Source organism: Leptodactylus fuscus, chromosome 10 (assembly GCF_031893055.1).
Source record: "Leptodactylus fuscus isolate aLepFus1 chromosome 10, aLepFus1.hap2, whole genome shotgun sequence".
Classification (NCBI taxonomy): domain Eukaryota; kingdom Metazoa; phylum Chordata; class Amphibia; order Anura; family Leptodactylidae; genus Leptodactylus; species Leptodactylus fuscus.
Window position 1 is genome coordinate 8,616,940 of NC_134274.1, and position 24,902 is coordinate 8,641,841.

The 24,902-nt window shown below is 46.6% G+C and overlaps 2 protein-coding genes across 3 annotated transcripts in view; one reads left to right on the forward strand and one right to left on the reverse strand.

Moving 5' to 3' along the window:
• The first annotated feature begins 75 nt into the window (after positions 1-75).
• HPS6 (HPS6 biogenesis of lysosomal organelles complex 2 subunit 3) lies at positions 76-6,659 on the forward strand. The gene is made up of 2 exons (XM_075258470.1): positions 76-707; positions 2,670-6,659. The coding sequence occupies exons 1-2, from the start codon at positions 177-179 to the stop codon at positions 4,518-4,520; spliced, it is 2,382 nt and encodes a 793-aa protein (XP_075114571.1). The 5' UTR covers positions 76-176; the 3' UTR covers positions 4,521-6,659.
• A 6,913-nt stretch (positions 6,660-13,572) lies between these two features.
• The window catches only part of LOC142183594 (prominin-1-A-like), a 51,650-nt gene continuing 40,320 nt past the window's right edge, over positions 13,573-24,902 (reverse strand). For both annotated transcript variants that reach the window (XM_075258734.1, XM_075258733.1), the window contains exons 9-25: positions 23,981-24,055; positions 22,503-22,566; positions 21,833-21,992; positions 21,519-21,671; positions 21,195-21,318; positions 20,870-20,946; positions 20,291-20,375; positions 18,255-18,401; positions 17,920-17,985; positions 17,499-17,591; positions 17,286-17,339; positions 16,865-16,945; positions 16,633-16,701; positions 16,401-16,490; positions 15,573-15,685; positions 14,691-14,714; positions 13,573-13,991 (exon numbers count right to left, since the gene is read on the reverse strand). In XM_075258734.1, coding sequence (XP_075114835.1) covers positions 13,937-13,991; positions 14,691-14,714; positions 15,573-15,685; positions 16,401-16,490; positions 16,633-16,701; positions 16,865-16,945; positions 17,286-17,339; positions 17,499-17,591; positions 17,920-17,985; positions 18,255-18,401; positions 20,291-20,375; positions 20,870-20,946; positions 21,195-21,318; positions 21,519-21,671; positions 21,833-21,992; positions 22,503-22,566; positions 23,981-24,055 — 1,530 coding nt within the window. In that variant the 3' untranslated portion in view covers positions 13,573-13,936. The remainder of the gene's footprint in view (positions 13,992-14,690; positions 14,715-15,572; positions 15,686-16,400; positions 16,491-16,632; positions 16,702-16,864; positions 16,946-17,285; positions 17,340-17,498; positions 17,592-17,919; positions 17,986-18,254; positions 18,402-20,290; positions 20,376-20,869; positions 20,947-21,194; positions 21,319-21,518; positions 21,672-21,832; positions 21,993-22,502; positions 22,567-23,980; positions 24,056-24,902) is intronic.

The window sequence follows — 24,902 nt, forward strand, 5'->3', positions numbered from 1 at the left end:
CGGCTTGTGACGTAAGTCAAAGACGATTGGTCCGCCTTGTGCAATCAGGTGAAGCCTTGCTGGGAACTCCGCCCACTGTACACAGGTGATCCGGAAGTTAGGCGGGGGTCGGTCTTGTGATGAGGAGAGGGCGCTGACTGGAACAGACATGCCGGGATAGGCGGCCGGACAGCGGGATGACGCACTTCGGGCCTCCGCAGCTAGCTTCGGATTATGGAGACTTCGGGCGGCAGCAGCACCTGCGGGAGGCGCTACAGAGCGGGGGCTGCCGGGGTTTCTGCAGCCCGGACGGCCGCCACTTGCTCCTCTGGCTGCCGCAGCACCGGCGATTGCTCTCCTTTCCGCGGGTGATACCCGGCGCTCCGCTCCCCGGGGCTTACCTGGAGCAGAGCTGGCCCCGGGACACCCCTCCGCTCTCCGGCCTGCTCTTCTACCACTGCCCGCCGGACTGGCTGCTGTGTCTGGTGTGGGAGAACGGCCGGGCCGAGGTGTGGAGCCCTCCCCGCGGAGCTGCGGGCAACACCTGGCTCCTCCTGCAGTCCCTGGAGCTGTGTAACAGCGGCCGGGCCCGGGTGCTGTCTGTGTGCGCCGGCAATGGCGGGGACCTGGTGTGGTGTGAGGAGAGGGGCCCCTCCAGACCCCAGGGGCCCCCTAACCCCTACATGCACTGCATCTGCCGGCGGGCGCTCCGGGTGTCTGGGCAGCAGGTGAGTCTCTATGGTGTAAGGACCTTGTTTACCTAATTGTCAGGGGTAAGTCTAAGGCTGCATTCACATCTGCATTGCAGAATACGGCTGAATACACAGATTTGTTTTACCCCTGCCCCCTTATAGTGAGTGTGGTGCACCGGGCCCTTATATTATGGGTCGTGCCCCTTGTTCTAACAGACCAGAACAACACAGAGCCTGGTGCAGAAGTGAAGGTAGCCCTACTCAACAGATGTCATGTAACAGACTACACTCCGTCCCTGTGTAGTCGGATCCTGCAGTGATGTCTTTTATTCCAGGCCAATCCTTTATAGCTATGACGTTCCTGTGTATTGGGTTTGTTCACATCTCCGTCTGCCTGAAAATCGGTGGAGGAGAAAGTCCTGCACGGGGGCTTCTTACTGCACCAGTTTTAGGACGGGATCCCATTTAGGGGCCCATCGGACTCCATTTGTTACCGCTGTTTTAGTGATCAACCTCTACCTGATGGATCAGAACAATGGAGAGTGTGAACCTACTAGCCTAATCCTGTCACTGCCTGCTGCTTTATTTATATAGTGTATAAAGGTAAACAAAATGCACAATGAGAACAAAGCCCAAGACCGGGGCCACCACTAGTAATGTAGATGGAGGAGTCTCCCTGGACCCTGTGATCCCTGTGCAAGTCACACAAAATTCTAGCCCTGACGGTGACATCATCTGTCTGCATGCACTGCCATCTAGGGCCACCATACTCCGCTGCAGCGTTGCAAGGGGTCAGTGCTGACCAATATTTGAGGAGGAAAAACTATTTTTCTTATCTTTTTTTGTACCGGATACCTGCAGGCTGCTTTAATCTGGGACCACCTCCCTCCCCTTCCCCCTGTATACATTGTAGATATGTTATCAACTCCCCCCACCCCTTCCCACATCCCTCCATGCACACTCAGCTAAGCAGGGAGAGGGAGTAAAGGTGCAGACATATCAAGCATGTTCATATCAAACTTCCTCATGCTTATCTCCATGGATATCTGCTGCAGGGCGGAGACTTGGCCGTCCTCATACAGGTCAAATTAAAGGGGTTTTCCAGGAGGCCGCTTATACTTCCTTAACGGCTTTTAGGTGCCGCACCTGGGAGTTCCAAGCTGGTTCTGGTCAAGGCATCTGAACATTTTTGCATGCCGTTGGTATCAATCCATTATTTGCAAACACCTATGATAAAGTGATGTGATGCCAGAATGGCTACAGGTTGTACTGCTTCTATCTGCAGCTCTGTAGCATCATGCAGATCCTGAGATTTTGGCACTGGTGACAGACGTACCATGTACGTTCTTAGCTACTGATGTGCCGCTCCGCCAGGATGTGGGAAAGGAAAGGGTTAAACGTTACACTTTGTTCATTCACATCATTTGGTTGTCTGTCTATTGCAGGACTGGACAATAGGCCTCTTTGTAACCTCAGTCCACTCATGTCAAGAGATAAGGACCATCCCCCATCAAACAAGAGTTACCTAATAGGGGGTATGGAAAGTCCCTTAAAACTCACATGTACACCCCTCCTGTGCACAGCGAAGTCTGCACTGCTCCTGGGGTTTGTGGAGCCAGTCAGTGACTCTTTGCTTTGGGTCGCCCCTAATACAGTGATAACTAATGACATTCTAGATAATGAGGAGGGTTATAATATTTGACTCCATCTCACTCCTTTGTGTTCTCTGTGGTAACAGACTACAAATATACCCCTCAGTCTGATCCTTAAATCATGTGTTAAACCCTTCCAGACATCTGCCGTATAATAGTATGGTGGATGTTGGGGACTCCACTCTAGCACCAAGTCTGTAGCTTGTAATTTGACTTATGTATTCGTTCCTTCATTCCTTGGTGTTGTGAGGTCTTGCATAGACTTTAAGTTGATGTGATCTTCAGACTTTTTTATTAATTTTTTTTTTTTTTTTTTATCCCTTTTTCCTGTCATTTTGGACACTAGGTGACCTTGGGCAGTATGAAGATTGTCCTCCATCACAGCCCCTTGTACTCCATGCTCTCCTCGCCTAACCACATCTTCATGGTCCCGGACAGCGGCATTCATCCCCTCCTCATATACTCTCTCCTAGAAGACAAGGTGTCCATGGCTACTCCAACCACAGGACTCCTTCACAGCAAAGCTCTTAGTGAGAGTGACTTTAAGAAGATGGTTCTGGAGTATGCCAGCTTCCTTTCTTCTCAGATGTCCCCAGCGATCCAGCATTCAGTGGTCACCACGGCCGGCCACCTGCTTCTTATGACAACCACTGGGCAGATCTATCTGCTTTATGATCATGGAGGTGTCAGGCATGTCTTTGATATTGAAGCTGATATTGTGGCTGAAACTCAAGTCAAGATGGAGATGTTTGGTAAGACCTTGGCTTGTGCGCTAGATACAACCGTGTTCCTTATAGACATGAATACCGGCAGGCTGATGGGAAAGAACCTACTCGATAGCGAGGAGCTGTTCTTCCTGAGGGTATTAGATACTGAAGACGTCCAGCTGCTCTCAAGGAACGGCATCTACACCTTTGGGTCTTCTGTTTGCACTGAAGATGATGGAAAGTCTGAGCCATCATTGCTAGACATGGTGTATGAAGAGGCCTGTAAGTATTACCAAAGAAGAAGCCTGAGCAACACTAAGCTGACAGTGACGGAGCTAAAGAAAGGCGAAATGTTCCAGGCCCCCATCACCTTGTCCGCCATCCTCAACCACTACCAGAAAAATGGCAAATCCAAAGGCCAAACCCAGTACAAAGATCTGCTGAGCAACATCACCAACGAGCTACAAAGCTTCATGAGTCTGGAAGTCCTCAAGAGCTGCATCATCAGTGCACCCGGAGAAGACATTGAGAAGTACTGTGAGGAGCTGGTGGACCACGAGATCACGCGGCTCCTTCAGATGGACCTGGACCGCGACAGCCTGCTCTATATTAACTCTTTGTTCAGCACTTTCCCCAAGGCGTCTTGGATGTCTATAAGGAATAACTTTCAGTTTATTCACAACGGAGATGGAAAACTTGTTATCAGGGCCACGGCCGAGCTGTGGAAGAAAGTGCTGAGTCCACTCCCATTGGGGGCAAAGGATGGCTCCCCTAATGGGGTCTACCCTCTATTTGAGGTCATCTGTCAGTCTTTATGTACCTTTAAACCCAAGTGGCTTCCTTCTTTTGTCCAGCACGCCCAGGACTGCTCGGGGCTGTCCTGGAACTTCACTGCCAAAGATAACTGTGATGGCGTGCCCTTGTATAAGAGGGCCTTGTCCGTTCTGGGGAAGCGGAAGGAAAACACTAATGTGGACCTGGAGATGGAGATCCTGTTGTGCAGCGGGCGACCGCAGGCCATCATCCAGGCCATCCATATACTTATCGCTCTACAGCGCTGGCCAAGGGTCATTGAGGAGACTCTGAGGTTCTCGCAGCTCAGCCCGCTCATCACTAAGGACATCTTCATCACCCTGTTAATAGAGTTCATTAAACACAGACACTTGGACCCCTACGTCCAGCAGCTGTGCCAGATCTGCCCTGAGGATTTCACCACCACAGACCTCTTAAGGATTATCCTCCATAACTTGCCCACCACTGAGGCCGATCCACCCCCGTTTTGTAGCGGCGTTGCACATCTGACTGTCGGGTTGCTGAAACCTATCCTGAATAAAGTATTACTGAACCAGATCAGGAAACATCAAAAGTTCCCAACGCAAAGATTTCCCCCAGCAACGCCGCAGCGAACGGACAAGTCTGTTACCCAAGGTCCTGTCCTGAATGGGGACGACCTGTCACCCACTGACTTCTACTCCACTAATGGCTTCTAAGTTATTGCAGTATTTATAGCAGTGAGGGCGCTCTACTAAAACACTTTCTGCTGCATGGAGTCTGGCTTTGTGTGTCTGTACTAGGGGGACTCCGACCTGCGACTCTCCAGAGGATGCAAAAACACAGCTCTGATTATAAGGTTTTGCTACAGCTGCAGAACCAGTCGCCTGTACATTTCAATCGTTTCTCACCGAAGTCTTCCAGTTGTTGATCTGTACTTGTCTGGCTCTATAGTCATGTAGGTTCTGTACTGTACTCATGCACGGGGTTAATACAGGTCCTAAAGAGGTTTTTCCAGGACTTTAATATTCATTATCGATTGAGGATCCGCCTCCTCGAATTCCCATCGATCATACGATTGGAAGAAAGCAGCCACAGCGCCATACATTGTGTAGTGGCCATAAGTGGTACTTCACTTTGATCCTATCCATGTGATTGCAAACATTACCTAGGCTAAAAAATCGGGGGGAGTTACTTGGAGTTGGTCTCTTATGACCTGCTATTGATCTGAAGTCCTGAAAAATCCCTTTTTAAGTGAATCTAATTAAATGTTTTTTAAGGTCAAAAATTTCAGCTTTGATTTTTGTTGGTTAGATGAGTTTTCTGATAAGGTTTCAGCTACCACTAGGGAACGTACCCACTGTATGTCACACGGCGATGTTCACATCTGCATCGGAGGCTCGGACTGATCTGAACAGCCTAAAATCTTCTGTCAAGCACAACTGATATCTGATCAATACTGTCCTAGTAAATGGGTCATTGGACTGTTCCAGTGCAGATGTGAACCCGGCCTAAGCTTCTTGGCTCCCCGTAGTGGAGAATTGTCTTATTTTGCGCTGTCTATGCAGGGGATTCGGAGCTTTGTGTCAGACACTGAGCTCTGGTATATTAGGAAGTGAATGGCTCTACCTGGTGCTGGTACAAAGACACATGGCAGTGCCCAAACTAAACCTGTATACTCCAAAGATGAGCTGGCACCTCTGTAGATCAGTATTATGTTACTTGTATTTCAATCTAGTGTGATGTAAATGAAGCTTAACCATTGTATTATCAAGATCCCGGCTTGCTGTCAGCGAATTGCAAATGTTCCTGTTTTATGTATTGAGGCGAATACTTCACAGCTGCAGGATTGTTACAGTTGTATCCTGCTCGAATACATCAGCAGCTGCACAAACGTCTCCCGTCTTGATAGTTTGCTGCGGTGGATCAGTATGGAGCCCTGACTAACGGAGGATTGCATAGCACGGAAACGGTTGTAGCAAACCCTCAGCTGTGTTAGGTCTGTTCTCTGACCGAAAATACTGAACAGGATGAGAAATTGCAGTATAAAGTGTATTAGAAAGATAAGACCATGGAGCTTCGTTTACATACAACCAGTAGAGCCCAGGTTTGGTCTTTGGGGCCATTTACTTGACTGTTACTGGACGTCTGGAGCGTACACATGGGTGATAGACGCGGATGACAATGATGCCTATAGAGATTTATTAAAGGGGTTGTCTGGGGGGGGGGGGGGGGGGGGGGGGGTTAGCTGAGTCATGTAATCAGAACCAGCACTGCCCCCTCCCCCTACTACCACAATCTCATAGGGGCTGGCTGACTATGTCCACCCCCATAGCAGTGGTCATGGAAGGAATGGAGAAAGCCAGGGGTCCGAATACTGGTTCAGATCATGTGACCCAATGTCAGGACACGGACTTAAGTTCTGGGTCCATTGTCCAGAGTCTGTCAGATCAGGTAAATTAATCTAAACTCCTTGGACAACCCCTTTAAGGTGGTAATCCTTTGTTGCACTAAAGGGGTTTTCCTACAAACTGCACCTATCCCTAGGAGTCTAATCGCCAGGGTCTGATTATTGGGACCGGTCGTCCTTGTGCCCATCACTCAGTCCTCTACATAGGAGGGAATTAAGGGTTACGTCTTGTGGGAAAACCCCTTTAAGGCCTGATGCCTTTTAACCCAGCATAGATATGGGATATTAGACGGTGGGTTATACATTTAGCAGCACGCGGTGTAGTAGCGGTAGAGTCCGGCTGTGCTGTACATGCAGTCGGTTGTAGATTTCGCACCTTTTGTTTTGTTTTTTTTTTTAACCTTGCAGTATTTTATGGTATTAAGAGAAATAAATTCTTTTATTGTAAGTCTCTGGTATGTGATGTGTCTCTGAGTAATGGCGCTATTGGGGGTACATAGCCTGGACACTCAGCAAAGCGGCATGCTGGGAGTTGTAGTTTTAGTCTATGCGGGGTTGTTCAGTTCCTATTCTAGTCTCTAGCTCCCATTCTGTATGGTGTAGGGGGGGTATAGTGCTGAGCTTCTCTAGGCGGTATTATTACATAGCAGATTATATCCTCCAGGCTGTATTAGCAGTCGCCAGCGATGAGATAATGTGACCTTCTACAAGGAGCAGATAACCATTATCTGCCGTTATTATCGGATCTGGTTTCCAGGAAATGTGACCTGAAATCAATGGATGGGAAGGAACGGCTGCGAATACGGGCTGAGGACATAGTGTGTGTGGATCGATGCCGCCTGACTGATGATGAATGTATGGTAGGCCCTAGAGTGCTGTCTATATAATATCCCCAGCCCCCGCTGCTGCCTCTGGGAGGGGGTCCGATGTTCTCAAATAGCAGACACATGTCACACTGACTTATAACATTCCACCCTAAATTCTGCCACCTCCCCCCTGACCTCATTCACAGTGCAACACTACTACTGACCATACTGGACATAAGGGGGGCATTGCAGATGGCTGTAATAGAAATGAGGGGCTAGCAGGTGCTATTTGTGATGGTCTCTCTTGTACTAAACCCCCTATAATCCCCGTAGCACAGCTAGGGCAACCCCATGGTGTCAGGATGCTACATATTGGGATGCCTGTTTTGTTTTGTTTTATTGGGGGAGGGGTATGGCTTTCACTAACCCACCCCTCTCATTGAAGTCCATGAATCTGAGACATAGTTATGTCATATTATGTGATGTGGTGGGGGTCTTGCACGCTGAGTAGCTATTGACAAGCTCAGATTCTCCAGTTCTCCGGAAGTCACACTTTAACATTCCTAGAGCTGTGGTGGGGACGAGGGGGATGTGCAAGTTCACACCTCACATTGGGGTCCATATAATGACCATTCTCATCTGGTGTTAGCGTGTCCTCAAGCGTGTAATGTGCGACTGCTGAACGTGTGCAGGAAAATCACTTTAGCTACACACAGTGCTGTGCCGGAGCAATGCTATGGACACCATCATTCGTAAAAGAGTGCGTCACCAGAACCAGCATATCACCCCAGCCCTGCAGATAGATAGGTTACTGTCACCAGAACCAGCATATCACCCCAGCCCTGCAGATAGATAGGTTACTGTCACCAGAACCAGCATATCACCCCAGCCCTGCAGATAGATAGGTTACTGTCACCAGACCCAGCATATCACCCCAGCCCTGCAGATAGATAGGTTACTGTCACCAGACCCAGCATATCACCCCAGTCCTACAGATAGGTTACTGTCACCAGAACCAGCATATCACCCCAGCCCTGCAGATAGATAGGTTAGTGTCACCAGAACCAGCATATCACCCCAGCCCTGCAGATAGATAGGTTACTGTCACCAGACCCAGCATATCACCCCAGCCCTGCAGATAGATAGGTTACTGTCACCAGAACCAGCATATCACCCCAGCCGTGCAGATAGATAGGTTACTGTCACCAGAACCAGCATATCACCCCAGCCCTGTAGATAGATAGGTTACTGTCACCAGAACCAGCATATCACCCCAGCCCTGCAGATAGATAGGTTACTGTCACCAGAACCAGCATATCACCCCAGCCCTGCAGATAGATAGGTTACTGTCACCAGAACCAGCATATCACCCCAGCCCTGCAGATAGATAGGTTACTGTCACCAGAACCAGCATATCACCCCAGTCCTGCAGATAGATAGGTTACTGTCACCAGAACCAGCATATCACCCCAGTCCTGCAGATAGATAGGTTACTGTCACCAGACCCAGCATATCACCCCAGCCCTGCAGATAGATAGGTTACTGTCACCAGAACCAGCATATCACCCCAGCCCTGCAGATAGATAGGTTACTGTCACCAGAACCAGCATATCACCCCAGCCCTGCAGATAGATAGGTTACTGTCACCAGAACCAGCATATCACCCCAGCCCTGTAGATAGATAGGTTACTGTCACCAGAACCAGCATATCACCCCAGCCCTGTAGATAGATAGGATAGATGGGGGGGTGGTAGTGGCCTGTATTGAACGTACTATTACCAAAGAATCCCCTTACTTGTTGCAAGGTATTAGTGTTAGTATGCAAGAAGTTATAAGTTACCTTACACTTAAAACTGGCAGTGAAAAGAAGTCAGGTCCTTCCTCCAGTCTAGATGTAGTTTCTTCTACAGATGAAAATTCCTTGGGTAACGAAAGTGCTGAGCTTTCAGACGCCTCCTCCTCCAACTCTGAAGCAGAGGTTAGTAAATCGGCATGTTTTCCTGTAGAAGACATAGATAAATTGTTAAACACTAACATGGCCACCGCAAGCCTGGACAGAAATTTCTTTAAGCCAAGGTTTTCGGGGAGCTCTGTCTCCTTTGTTGTGCTTTTTGCAGGTATGGACAAGGGTAAAGGCCAGATGTGTGAATTTGATAATTTCCCTGACCTACAGTTTCTCAGGGGTGGCTCCACCATTGGGCTTTAGGACTCATCCACCAGAGACTTTGCCACTTCTTGGGTGGAGATGTATGTCTCCGTAGAGTGGATGTATAGGACAGCTACCTGCTCTTCACCCTCCACTTTCTTCCATTGGTACAGGTTGGATCTGAGAGCACCTAATGATCTTTTTTAGTATAAGTGGTCGTCCCGCCCTCAATTTTCCTATTTCATTCTCTGGTGTCTTGTGGGCAAAAGGGGAAAATGTGACTTATTGTAGAATAGAAAATTATAATTACTTACATTGGATTTTCCCGATCCCAAGATGGCGCCATTCTTTAGTCCCTCCCTTTTTGGTGATGGTTGTGTGATGCACTTGGTGTCGTCGTCTCTTGTCATGGACTAGACAACCCTCCCTTTAAGCTAAGACCCCATATTTGGAAACTTTTTTTTTTTTTTGTCACTAATGGTGTAAGAAACCTGCAACATACCCCTTTCCCATTACCAGACTAATGCACACAAGGAGCAATTTTTGTGTTTCGGAAGGTGCTTGGAATGACCAGTGTAACACGACCTTTACTTTTGCATACAGATGCTCTGTGTGTTACTAGTCTTGATGGATTTCATTGCCGAAATCTGCTCTGAGGATCACATGAGACATCACGGGTGAGAGGCTGCGGAACATAATCGGCTCTTTATTACGAGAAGACAATAAGACTCTGACAGTAAAGTGCCCGCAGCGGAGTCTTCACCCCTTACATTCCACCAACTAATGTACAAGCACACGCCTCAGATGAAATCAAAGGGGGAAAGAGAAGGATGCCCAAAAATAGCTACAAGAACTTGTAAAGTAACATGTCCATGCGGAATGCTACTGTCTGTAATACAGAATCGCCCACTCTCTGCGAATGTCCAGGAGGACTCCAAAAAAAGGGGTGACCTCACCGCAGAGCGGGCAAATCTTCTGGACTTGTCATTTTTATTTTGGATTGAATCTCTTTGGCAAAAAAATATGGGTATGGCCCGCACATTTTGTGCCTGAGTCATGAGAAAGGGGGCATGGTGATGTTCAGAAGAGGTGGAACCTCAACTTTTTGTGTGATGCTACATCTGCCGCTCTCCCAGAGATCACTTGTCAACATAAGCAATACAAAAGAGGGTTGTATGTATGAGCAAAGTCCTGTTCACACACACGGCACATATATATTGCTGATCTACAGTAATCCATGTACATGCTCCAGCAATGGCTCCCATCACGCGCATACAAGGGTGCTACGGATTCCCTGTCCTGCTGTATAACCTCTATAGTCCAGTACAACACAGTAACCTGACCTATAACCCCTGCCTGCGTCACACCACTGAAAGAGCAGGCCAACACTGTATAGGCGAGTTCTAGGGGAACGGAGCAGGGGTGCACTATATTACTAACTAAAGTACAAAGGGGCGGCTCTAATTGTTTGGAGGGATTTCTATAGAGAGCAGCAGGAGGATGTAATGAAAGAAGCAAAATGATATTATTGAAGGGACCATAGAATGGGAAGTGTTGTGAAGAGGTTGGGAAGTGTAAGGAGACCAAGCTGTCTGGGTGGCAGTGTCAGGACTGGGAGAAGCTTGGATTATGAAAGATAATCTATTTTCCCTTAGTCATAACAGCAGCACAAGTGGGGTATTCTGCTCCTGTGTGCTGGTAGGACAGATGGAATTTTTAATCAATCACTCACAACCCGGCCCTACAAGAGGGCACAAGGACCTCCCACCTGCGTGTTAATACAAGGGTACATAATTTATACAGCTCATAACAATGCAATCATAATAATAATAGGGAGGGAGCCTTGTGCTGCTGTTATGACTAAGGGAAAACAGATTATCTTTCATAATCCGACCTCTAAATCTCCCGGCTAAATTACTCAGGAGGTGCTCTGACCTAAAAAAAAAAAAACAGGGTCCGGTCTAGGTAGATCCAGAGGCATCTGCCTAAATCCAAGGAATGTAGCCTAACCTCCTCAGGGGAGGAAGGCCCTGGCAGGAAGGTTGATAAGGAGATCAGTTGATTTAAGTTTGCCAGGGAAGGCACCTTGGGCGTAAACTCAGAAAACGCAGCTGCAATATAAACCTAAATCTTTCCTCAGAAAGAAATAAAAAGGAAACGAAGGTGGTTTGCAAACACCTTCTTCCAAACCATACAGGAGACCACAGAGGCCTCCTGCACCTGTCCCACCATCACAGGACAGAAAAATAACACGCAGGTGGGAGGTCCTTGTGCCCTCTCATAGGGCCGGGTTGTGACTGGTTAATTAATTAAAAATTCCATCTGTCCTACCAGCACACAGGGGCAGAATACCACACTTGTGCTGCTGGTATGAGGACAGGGAAACAATCATGGTAGTTTCCAAGAAAAAGGTAAGTCCAGCATCAAACAGGTGATGATAAATAAAAAATTAACGTTTATTTAAAGGGATTCTACCACTAAAACACATTTTTTTCTAGTTACCACGTCGGAATAGCCTTTAAAAAGGCTATTCGTCTCTTACCTGTGGAAGTGCTCTCCGCCGCGCCGTTCGTTCAAAATACCGGTTTGTACATTAGTTCTCTCGCAGCGATGGGGGCGTCCCCATTGCAGCTCGAAAACCGACCGCAGCGCCGCCTCTCTGGTCTTCGGTGTCCTCCCCTTGTCTCAACGTCTGTCGGACGCCTGCGCAGTATGCTCTCTGTTCGGCGAACGTACTGCGCATGCGCGAAAGTGTGGTGCCCGCACTATGGCTGGGACCGCAATTTCGCGCATGCGCAGTACGTTCGGCAATCTTCGCCGAACAGAGCGTACTGCGCAGGCGTCCAACAGTACGCTGAAGAAGCAAGGGGAGGACACCGAAGACCAGAGAGGCGGCGCTGCGGTCGGTTTTCGAGCTGCAATGGGGACGCCCCCATCACTGTGAGAGAACTAATGTACAAACCGGTATTTTGAACGAACGGCGCGGCGGAGAGCACTTCCACAGGTAAGAGACGAATAGCCTTTTTAAAGGCTATTCCGACGTGGTAACTAGAAAAAAAATGTGTTTTAGTGGTAGATTCCCTTTAAATTTCATATAAAATGAGTATGCATTTGTAAGGGAATGGCAATGTAGCATGCCTTTTTCTTGGAAACTACATATTGTCTACTGATTGAAGTCCGTCAGTGTCTCGTGCATCACGGTTGTTTGAAATTGAACTATTGGTGAGATGGATTTTTCTTTTTTGTTATATTAAACAATCATGGTGGTCTGTGCAAGATGGAGAGGAAAAGGCAAAGTAAAGATCTCTCTTCAGAGATGTCTCCTGTGAGACACTGAAAGTAATTGTACTGTAACCATCCATAGGAGCTCCATGACTGGTAGCTGCCATTATACGGCAGTAATGTCGGTCTCAGTGAACTTGTTTTGTATTCAGTCACTATGTGGCAGCTATATACTCATGTTGTGATACTTAGGCACTATGTAAAGGCTTTTGGTATTATTCGGACTGTGTAGCATAGAAGATGTGACTGCCTTTCCCCTGGACACACACTCACCTCTGCTATTCCGATTTTGCTGTATTGTAAAGTTCTTGTGCTACGTGAGAACACACACTGACTACGACTGCAAGTGTTTGCTCCCAGCTGAGTAGAGGATGTGATTGCTGGTGTATGGGGGAGGGAAACTAGCCCAATGGTTTCTGTTTTTAATGGACAGCTTGCTGACATTGGTGGAATCAGTCAGCCGACCTCATTAACAATAATGGGATTAGTCTGGTGTCTGTTCTTTTGAACCAAAACTCTTTTCAGGAAGTGACATCACAACCCTAGATCACATGGCCAATCTGCAGCACAGCCCTATGACCAGGTGTGATGTCACTTCCTAAAAGGGTTTCTGATCCTAGTTAACCCCTTTTAATAAATACTTCAAGATTTTTGCTACACTTATACCTAGTGCAGGGCAGAGATTCAAGAAACAAAAGGGGTGTGGTCTGTTTCAGGCTCCACCTCTCAGACCCTGCACCAGAAATAATACAGTGTACATTAGGATTGGGCAGTAACTGTGTTGCTTGTAGCTTTCCTTAAAGGGGTTGTCTCCCGTTTGCAGGTTAGTTGATTGTGTGCTCCGCTGATCGCCGAGGATCAGATCTCTCTAATTTCTGGTGATCGGCTAGTTAGGTCTGAGTACACAGCATTATACTGCAGTAGATGACTGTCCATGAAACACATGGATAGGTCTGGTCCGGACCGATCCATCTCTGTTTCTTTATTCCCCACACAGATGAATTTAAGACGTTGTAAATAAATAAAAAAAAATACAGTTCATACACAAAAGTTGCGCTTTATCCAGAACACTTTTGCAAATAACTTAAAATGATCTTTTTTTATATTCTAAAAAACAAAATTGACAAGTCACAAAAAAATACTTTACATCTCAGTATAAAAATCAATTCACAGGTCAGAGGTGCTGCGGCGACCCTCCGTCCGCAGAGTCTACCTTCATTGGCGGCTCGCGCAGCACCGTATTCTGTACACGTATACAGGGGAACCCTCCACCCCACAAAGAAATCAGAAGTTTCCAGAACGATTTTCACATCTGTAGGTTCTTCTCACCCACAATGCAATTCTTCACAGGTCATAAGAAAATAAATAGTCTCCTCAATAAATAGATTATCTTGGAACAGCAAACTCTCCAGGAGGGCGGCGGACAAGATGGCGGCCGGGTGTCTGTAGTGCCTGGTCGGGTCTTGTTCATGGCAGATGGGGGCGAGCGCCTCATGATTTTGTAGTCACTCTTGGGATTAGATACTGCTGCGAGTGGGTGGTTGTCCTGCAAGGAGAAAGACATTTACTAGGAATGTTCTGCTTTAAGACAAATTCTAGCCCGTGTCTTAAAGGAACTGGGCTATTACATCACCTTTATGGCTCAAGGCTGCGCACATTTACCCCGACCCCACATTGTATTGTGAAGGGTCCCCCGTCCTAATTTTATAGGGGCATTCAGCACTGATGGAGCCCCACAACTCCTGTGCTTTGGGGCTCAGCGTCTCTGAATTCCTCTTTATATTCGCTCAGGATTTTGCCGTCGCTCTGGGCAGACGTCCAGGATAAACTGCTGCCTCTACATAATCTAATTATAATCCAGAACAACGGGGGATTTCAGACTGAAAGGAGTGCACCAAACCAAAACGGTACTGGGATTTCCCATGTGGCTTCTACTTACCAATGTTTTAGGTCATTCTGCCCCCTAGTGGTGGTAACAAGTGCTATCAGGAAGCCATTTGTACACATGGTGATAGTCGTATGCTTCATATCACACTAAAATGGGGTTATATAGTGTCTCGGTCATGGCAACCTCTGAGTGACATCACACTTTTCAGTTTTTTGGGAATTATTATATTGGTTTGCCCTATAACATGCTACCTCCAGACTGTGTTTTCCATGCGACAGGTTCCCCTTAAGTTGGGCATCCAAAAAAACTTTAATAAAGCTTTGATATAACAGTATACAACAGATATGTAGCACTTACATTTCCATGTGGTCATTGATGTTGCTGTGGAAAAAAGACAGATATTAACGTTAAAACTACAATTCGATTCTTTGGTCACTGACTAATGGTCAAACAGTATGACAGGGGTCAGAAGGGGTATGGCCTAAGGGTTGGTTCACACTAGCGCTTGTATTCCGTCTGCAAGTTGTCCGCCTGGAGAACCCCTGGACGGAATGCAATCACAATTGCAAGCGATGTTCAGTTAAGCACATGGAGTCCATAGGGCTCCGTGTGCTTGCCGCGCACTGCCCGCACAATTCATTCGTGCAGCAAGCACACGGAGCCCATTATAGTCTATGGGCTCCATGTGCTTTGCAAGCACATCGCTTGCAATTGCGATTGCATTCCGTCCGGGGGAGTCTCCTTGCGGACGGAATACAAGCGCTAGTGTAAACCAACCCTTAGGTTGCCTTAAACTATGCATGATAGGGAGCTACCCTCCTAAAGGGGGCGCTGGAGTTCATTGCTCTTTTGCCACCACTGAGGTCTTATTTATATATTCTTTACCTAGATTAAGCAGAAGGGATAATATCCAACCCATCAGGCCCTGGGAAATATCATATTTTGATCGGACACTTATGTATGAGAATAACAGGACACATATCGAATATGTATGGCAGGGCCATACCAAAATCTTTGGTCATGAGCCCGTTAATAGAGATGAGCGAGTACTGTTCGGATCAGCCGATCCAAACAGCACACACGCATTGAAATGAATGGATGCACCTGGTACTTCCGCTTTAACCCCCCGCGTGCCGGCTACGTCCATTCATTTCAATGTGTGCGTGCTGTTCGGATCGGCTGATCCGAACAGTACTCGCTCATCTCTACCCGTTAACAAACCTCTTTATGATGACTTACTCGTACACATCTGAGATTTTCATCCTTCTGTAATATTTCGCCAGTTTCACTGCTAGAATAATGCTGGGGATGAAGAAAAGCGTGCACCAGCCCAGGCTGAACCAGAAGGCATTCTAGGAGGGAAAAAAATTCATTATTCATGGGGTGAGGGGGAAATATATTCAGAGTGAGGTTTCCTATGTCTGTCTTAACCTATTCTCCCACAGGCTCTAAACATGGAAAAATGAGCAAGAGACTCGTTTAGCAGATCCCCCATGTCCTGCACTAAAATCTACTGCAAATCTGATAGATCAAGACACCCCCAGTTGGCTGGTATTCCTGCCTTGCTCTGGCCACTGAGTGAGATGTGACATCAAGCACCTAAAACTAGCTACCGTATATACTCGAGTATATACGGTACTCTCCTGACCCAATCCAGTTAGTAAATTTGGACCACTGTCTATATCAGAAGAGGTTAGTGCTCTGGAGGGGAGCACATAACTTCACAACAAAGCCATCAATCTGTTATTCAGTAACCACAAGAGCAACGGGCTCATTTTCAAACATGGACATTTTTTCTTGGTCTTTTACTTGGTTGATGTGAGAACCGTTTTTAAGAAGTGGCCCTGTGAGTGGTCCTCTATGATGTCTGACTACAAAAGGACTTGTCGTCACAGGGAAGCCGGTCACCTCCGTCAGTCCACACCAGACCTAACCAACATGTTAGTGTTTTTCATGATATGGACTCTGGTGGGTAAAGGGGCAGATATTTGCACCCAGCAGACTCCTCCTACTTGTGGAATGTTCCATTATGATACAATTACAATTACAGCTCTGAAGGATTCTTACCACAGTGTCCACAAGATACTGACAGGCGACGACCTCGGCAGAACTCAAAGCGCTGGCTATGGGTCTGCACCGAGCCAGATTTTGTGTCAGCTGATAAAATGAGAGCAAAAGAGGAGAGGGTAAATACAGAGGGTTCGGGGCACTGAATTATACAGAAAAGACACTTTTATCTTCAGTTTTTTTCAGAAAAATCAGTCGAAAATTGTAATAGAAAGAATAAACTGGCGCTCACCATGGTCTTTGTCCAGTTGATGTAGGACTCGAAATATCCGATTATCTTATTTATATATATCCTGGTGTCCTATTATAGACATGGGAAGATGGAAGTTATGTAGGAAGCGAAAAAGGAAAAGACTTGTATAGGTGACACAACCCAACACACACATACTGTATATATGAATATTTTTGCCATTGACATACCATATTTACATCTGATACTATATTCACCCTGTTCCAGAACTTACGTTCTTTATAATGCCAACCACTTGGGTGTCCACAAACTTCTGGGCGTCTATAATGCTCTGAAGGCTCTTGTTTAAAGAGTCCTGCAAAGAAAAAACATGTTACATGAGTGTATACCCCAACACAGGGCTAAAGGTAATATAGTCTCAACATAATAATAAAAATGGCTACAATTGCTTTCTTCGAAAGACAGCGCCACACCTGTCCACTGGTTATGTAGGATATTGCACATCGCTGGAGCGGACCAGTACCAGACACAACCCATGGATAGATGTGGATGTGTCCTATCACCGTGCCAGTATGGGATAAGTATCATCGTACTGCCAATAGGGTCGGGCCAACCACCCGGTGTATATGGGCTCACCAGACTCCACCGTTACCATCTCATTCCAGTGTACGGTTACTAATAGATGAAGATCTTACCGGTAACTTTGTGGCTTTTGCTTGTAGGTTGTTAATATCTGTAGTAAGGTTGTTCTGAAGAGTAAAGATACAGAAATTAGGAGAGGCCATATAGAAGGTAAATATCCTACAGGTCAGACATCTCATCATCCATATGTCCCTGCACCGCCATATATTATATCCATACGTGACCAGAACAATACACAGACTATAGATAAAATAGTAAGTACTAACAATTTGCGGGACCAGGATGGTGTCGATAGAGTTTTGGAGATTGCGCAGAGCGTTGGCCTCATTGGTGAGAGCAGCTGAATGTGCCGGAACTTTCTGTTAAGGAAGAAGAAATCAGACACTTAATAAGACTAAAGCTATACAGGTGTGATAAGAGAAGGGTCAGAGGTGACAATCACCATAGGCCGCCATTATAACTAAGGTGACTTTACTGCCTAAAATGTGCGCCTTGTAAGAAAGTAGTCCTTATTATGTAAGAAAACAGGAGACTATACCATAGGTGCTCTACACCAAGGTGGCAAAAGGATTGCCTGCTTTCTCAGAAATGTTGCAGCGCCACACTCAGCCCGTGGCCATAAGAGGTACTGCACCCCAAATAAAAGTAATAACCCCAGTACAATGGTGGAACCTGCTAACAACTTACCCCCGCCAGCGTATCCAATTGGCTTGCAAATGATAAGAGGCTCGTTTTGGTGACGTTCTTTACCGCCTGAAATGAGAACAACATGTTAGACAGGGAATGATATGAGGTGATGTCCGTGCTGTACCCAACCAGCTTACAGTCTGTAACATACCCCGCCACAGCTGCACTAGGGGGTATAACGGCCCCCTATAGAAAGAGGGATGCCAAACCACACATAGAAGAGGAAGCAGCGGCCCCTGGCCAAGGTCAGATCATTATTAATTATACCCATTAACCCTTTATCCACTATCACCCAGCACATACTGTATACTCCAGGATGTCTGCGGTTTCCATACCTGCTGGTTAAAGTTAGAGAAGTTGTAAGTGTCTATGCCGGATGTGGCCACGCTAGTGATTTGGTCTTTCTGACTGCTGCTCAGGAAAGTGATATTCGGGATGTTGATATTGGTGTTGTCTAGGATTTTATTCACTTCACCCGTGTACTGGAAATAGAAAGAAAAACAAGTCAGTCGTGGTCAACCATAGACATTAAGGAAACCTCTCAGCCTCAAGATGTAATGTGATGAACACGGAAATAATGATTGCACTAAGAGCTGGAGATGGGGCAGCGTGGTGGTTTATGTAGATAAACTGGTTTCCCTTAATCCTAATAGCAGCACAATGTGGGTATTTCTGCCCCTGCGTGCTGGTAGGACAGATGGAATATTTTAATCAGAAATTAATTTAACTGTTGACGGGAGGCCATGCCCAGATAATCGGCAGTAGTTAACACGGAGGACATTGATGAGAGAGAATATCATCTCTAGGGACCCCGGAATCGATATCTCGTTCACGTTGTTGAAGTCGAGAATGAAGACTGTCAGCCATAATGGTGGATGATATGACCACCGAAGTTTGCGCACAGCAGGCAGAATAACATTTCCTGGGGGTCCCGTCCACGCGTCGTTCCAGCAGGTCTTGCAAATTAGAGCCGTCCTCCAGAGGTACCACTGTACGGCAGAAGAGCTTCGCCACGGCCTTATCCACCTTAGGTTTAGGGCCCCATCAATCCAACTGGGATGTTGAGATCAGATACAGGGTTCTAAATACTCTGGAGGCTAGATGAGCTCTTTCCGGATGTTTCCATTCAGTTTCCATCAACCTGGCTAGGGTTGCGTCCACATGGAAGGTCCTCCACCCCCCAGAGGTGGACGAGGAGGCTTCCCCATCAACATCCTAGTCACCTGACCGGATGGACATCAGCAGTTTCCCCCATCTTATCCCTGGGGAGTATGGGTCTGCTGGAATTGACATCCTCGTCCAAAGAAACAGTTTGGTCGTCCATGGTTAATCGCACCAGCGATGGCAAGGACAAAGAGCGCCTATCAGTGCGCCATTTCTTGGCGATGTGGGAAATGGAATCCCTGATGTCCTTAGTAAAGAGAAAGAAAAAAGGGCAGGGGAATTTTGCATCCACCGCAGGCCTGATGCCTCTTCTTAGAGGAGATTTCCGTCTTCTATGGTCTTCCGACCACAAGCGGGCGGAGCCTAACCGAACCAGGCCGCACTGCGGCTAACTGACCAGATAGGCAGCCCGCAAACTGAACTTTCTCATTTCTGCCTTAGGCAGAAAACAAAGAAGATGAACAAAAGAAAAGGACCGGGACCTCGTACACAGGCCGAGCAAAGGTAACTAAATCCCCAAAACCCCGGTAAAATTCAGCAGCATTTCAAAAATAAATGTCCCTGTAACATCAAAAAACATCACCTGTATTCTGCCTCCTACTCTGCTGGGTACTGCACAACACCTCACCAGTGCTAATGCTTCCTCATACTCCCCCTTTATATCCTCCAAAAAGTATAATGCCCCCGGTAGTTGTTCCCACATAGTATAATGCCCCCGGTAGTTGTTCCCACATAGTATAATGCCCCCCTTAGTTGTTCCCACATAGTATAATGCCCCCCTTAGTTGTTCCCACATAGTATAATGCCGAAATGCGCCCTGCACACTATACATTGGCCCCATAACACTGTGTATTGTCCAGGGAGCAAGCGATGAGGTAGGTTCATTACTCACTGCTCTGTTCCAGGGTCTGATCTGATTTTAGCCCTCGGGGCCCAGAGCAGAGCGGTGAGTAAATAATCTAGATCACTGCTCACTGCATGAAGCCCCCAGAATGTCATTGTGCTCCTAAATTATGGCTCACAGCACCAGGACAACCTGAAAAGAACCCTGGTAACAAATGGGGACAATCAAAATTGGATGTTCCCATAACGGTGTATTACATCTATGCCCAGCTGGTTAGGAGTATCTGAGGAGTTACAAGGTGGTTCTAACCGTACACTTCATTATTATAGAAGTGTATGGTTATGGAGATTTGGTCGTACTCACCTCACTGATATTCAGAAAGGAGTCCAGATTGTACATGGAGTTCAGGTTCAGTGTAGTCCACAGGGCATCATTATTCTGACAGTCCCTGCAAGGGAATAAGAAAATGCAGAGTGGTGAACTGAACAGGGACATAGCAAAAGGTTGCACCGACAACACCTCAGAGACTGGGAATATCTAGTGTGGTCATTCTCTGCCCATAGGACTTGCAATATCCTGTACATGCACATCCTTAAGACAGGTCAATAATGGCAGATTGGCAGGGGTCTGACACCCGGGACCCCACCGATCAGTTGTTTGAATAGATCACAGCATTCAGAGGAGAGGCTGAGATCAGCTGAACATGAGGGTGTCACAACCCGACTGACCTGATGTCAGTGCTCATCACTACCTCTAGCCTGAAAAACCCCTTTAAATGAACTTGTGAAAAAAAACTAACCCTCAGTCACCACTAGGGAGAGCTCAGTGCATACAACTTTATACAATTACGCCATCCATACTGTCCAAATCCATGTGTAATGGGCTCCCCCTAGTGGAGGCTGGAGCCCATAATTTCTGTATATACCCCAGTGGTATACGTACCGATAGAGGGTGGTCAGGTTCAGGTTGTTGAGATCCATACTCAACAACTTGCTTAAATTGACGTTTTCATCAACAACCTGGAAAGTAGAGAAATATGGCGGCTGTAATTATTGTCAGCAAATGGTTAAATTGGCAAATTCTGCAACGGCGGCTCCTACACAGATGTAACGTTGTCTAATAGGCTTACTAGGTCTTTGTTCTATCTGGGAAGGCTGGCAGATAACCAGTAGGAGCGCCATTACAGGTTGTCACCCAACTTTTCCTTGAGTCCTAGCGGGTATTTAGGCCTTTTTATGCCGTATACTCTACAGAAGGTAAGAGTCACCTGATAGAGCTGCCCACTGGCCCACGGTTTACAGCCAGACGTGTAGATATTTCCTCCCACGGCAAACAGCACTGCGGTCACCAACATGAGAAGCCAAGCGAAAATGAAGCTGAATCCGGCTCCTCTGCAAGGAAACGACAGTCACAGACTAGTTCAACTCGCTATCTGACCTATACTGCCACCTAGTGTGGGCTGCAGGGTAGTACTTGGACATCATTTAATGAAATGACATTGAAGTCAATAAAGAACACAATGTGCACCATGCTCCTGAGCTCCCTCTAGTGGAGGGCTGGTCTCAGGACTTTATTTCCCCCATTTACTTACGCCATGAAGAAGTCTCCTGCAGAATTGGATAGACAACCTCGGTCTGTGGGGTCCACGTGTGCTTTATGACCACAGGGTCCGAGCAGCAAGCCAAACAGGTTACATACGACGACCAGGAGAATGAGGCAGCAGAGACAGATCCCAACTATCCACCTGCAGGGGGCACACACGGTATAGGGTCACGTTCATTTCTGTTCAATTTTTTTTTTTTTTTTTTATAAACTCAGAATATTTGACATAAAATGCACTCCTTTTATGGGTTGTTTTGCAAGTCGGTCATAAAAAGAGGAAAAAAGAAAAATGGACCATCTCACCTGTAATATTCATATTTCACCACGTCGCCCTGATACTTTGTGGCGTTGCCGGTGACCATATCGAAAAAAGAATTGACGGAATTCAATGTATCCACAATAGCAATGCTGCTGCGGACGTCCTGAATCTTCTGTCCTATATTTGTCAGCTGAGCCTGCACGTCTGCAAAACAGGGATAAGGATCGTGTGTCTCGTGATGTCACCTATAGCATCGCCGTGCCATTAATCGCGCTCTATTCTTTTCAGTTATCACCCATGACAGGCTGGAAGCATCCAGGTATGGTAATGTCTGACTAAGGCTACATTCACATTACTGTTATTTTTGTCCATTGCCCGTCATAGGCAGAGCTGTGATATGGGAATAATCCTTAAACTCATTGGGAGAGATTTACAAGGCATGTAAAAGTTGCTAATTTTTGCACAAATGTTTTTTAAGTTTTTGGAAAAATTTGCAAGCTTTTGCACTTGTTGCATCATTCTCATTCCTGGAAAGGGGCGAGGGAAGGGATTCGGTGGGGTCACTGGTCCTGCCTGATTTACAGATATTAATACCGGTTTACTGGGAGAAATGATCCCTGACCTCAACTGAAAGAATTTAAAAAATTTTCTGCTCAAGACAATTTTCTAGTTTGGCGTTTCGTGCTCCGGGATGTTGGTGGAGGATCGTCTTACCTTGCACAGGTTTCTTGGTCTGGTTGGTTACGGTCTGCGGAATGTCGTTCAGCGTCTGGCGAGCCTGCGGTCAAATGATAGGAATATTCCAAATTACAAAAAAAATAACATCTTATACGTTATAGAAGAAGGAAGTCGCCTGGAGATCGGATGTGTCCCCTAAATAACAAAATTTGTAAGAATCAAGAAAATAGATTCGAACATACTTTAAGGTAAGAATTGTTCACCTTTCCCACTTCTCACCCCACAAGACCAGTACGGGTGACCACATCCAGCGCTCAAGGCCTAGTATAATCACAGACCCATCAAGGAGCGGCGGAACAAGACAGAAGTAACATTATAAGTGTAAGAAGAATGGTTTCTTTTCTTTAATACAAATTTTTCCTATTTTAAGGGGAATGTCTAAGGTTTCCCTTCACGTCATTGCTAGCACTCAGTCTGTGCAAGGACACACCTATTTATCAATGTATTCATATATTTCCAGGAGGAATAACAAGAGGAACCAAATTATTTTATGGAAGATGCAAGGGTTTGTTGCACCTTACTTTGTCGGGAGATATTTTTGCCATTGAATCAACCAGGACCTGGCTATGGCGGCTCCCTGTGCACCAGACAGAGCTTCTCTCCCCTGACTAGCTTCTCTCCACCATACAGAGCTTCTCTCCCCTCACAGAGCTTCTCTCCCCTGACTAGCTTCTCTCCACCATACAGAGCTTCTCTCCCCTGACAGAGCTTCTCTCCCCTGACTAGACAACGTCTTGCTCTATAGCTTTAATTTCCAACATAAATGACGCGTGTTTTTCTTGATACAGAGCCATCAGGAACTCACGAAAAGTAAATGAATAGGGCTTGTGGAACCTGTTCTAGACAGGAAGGCCCTGCCCAGCGGTCGGCACGGACCCATAATACATTCAATTACAGGAAAAGAAACCCTAGAAATGAGTGATGGCAGTAAACTACAAAGACTTGACCTCATCGTGTGTGTCAGTCTCAGGAATTCCTCTGAAAGAAATAGCCTTGTAAAAAGGGTTAATCTAATGCTGATCCTTCACATGGTCACAGGTTTTATTGCAGGCAGAGCAGTGGGGGAGAGCTGCTGCTGTAATAAGATGCCTGACAGATGGATCCGATCCGATCCAAGTACAAATTGGTAGACGGCGTGCCCCATGTGACCACCACAGACCCAAGAACAGGGCACAGTGGGGACCCAGGGTTGGTGACAACACCCAGGAGGCCAGATAATGATCAAAAAAATTAGCGGCACCTTCTCTGGGCCTTCGATTATTCTACTCCGGTGGTCTGAAGAGACCTCAGAGTATAATAATAGCACAAAACAGGTGAACAAACCTCGTGAATATTCCCCGAATGATCTCCATACTGTGGGGTTGAGCGGACTATACACTGACATATTGGGAAGGAATTGATAGAATCTTATATTTACCATACGGTAGATTAGACGTGACCTTAACTAAACTTACCTTCTGGATACTGCCGTCAACTCCGGAGTTTAAGAAATCATTTATGCTTTTCAGCTGGTTTGTAAAATCTGGGATCTGTAAAGAGTTAATAAAGTTAGAAAACCAGTAGGGGGTGCTGTAACCTAGAAATTAGAGACATGGTGCTAGATATATACTGTACGGTTGCATGCTAATACTAGAGTGAAAATCGGCATCGAATCCATATAGTGAATGTGAATGGGGTTTAGTAAAGCGGACAAGACCCTTCCGGGCTGTGGAGTCGTATCCTCAACACAAAAATGACCTTGATGCGGGGCCACACGGTGGCTAAGTGGTTAGCCTTGCATCGCTGGAGTCCTGGTGTTCAAATCCCGCCAAGGGCAAAAAACTATCTGCACGGAGTTTGTATGTTCTTCCCGTGTTTGCATGGATTTCCATCCCATATTCCAAAAACATACAGATAGGGAAAAAAAATGTACATTGTGAACTCTATGTGGGGCTCACAATCTACATTAAAAAAAAAAAAAAAAAAATGACCCTGATGCCAACTCCATCGCCCTGGACCCTTTATGGCAGACTAGTTTTCAGGTCTGGCATCTGTAACCTCCACCAGTCGGCTGTTATCATCCTAGGGCCGTGAGGGCGAACCTATGGCATGGGTATCAGAGGTGGCACTCAGAGCCCTCTCTTTGGGGGCCACTGTGGAGCAAATTGTACTGTGTGGGAGCCACTGTACAGCAGATTATACTTTGTGGGGGCCACTGTGGAGCAGATTATACTCTGTGGGGGCCACTGTGGAGCAGATTGGACTGTGTGGGGGTCACAGTGGAGCAGAAAGCTCTATAAAGCCCCATTCGTATGACCATATTTTGCAGGTCTGTAGTTGTGTGCAATTGTAGATCCGCACATTATTAAGGTTGGCACTTTGTGATAAATTAGTCGG

Excerpts from the sequence above, each read along its gene's own strand:
- HPS6 (XM_075258470.1), top strand. The coding sequence starts at position 177 with ATGACGCACTTCGGGCCTCCGCAGCTAGCTTCGGATTATGGAGACTTC. Across the intron at positions 708-2,669 it reads TCCGGGTGTCTGGGCAGCAG|GTGACCTTGGGCAGTATGAA; the intron begins GTGAGTCTCTAT and ends TTTGGACACTAG.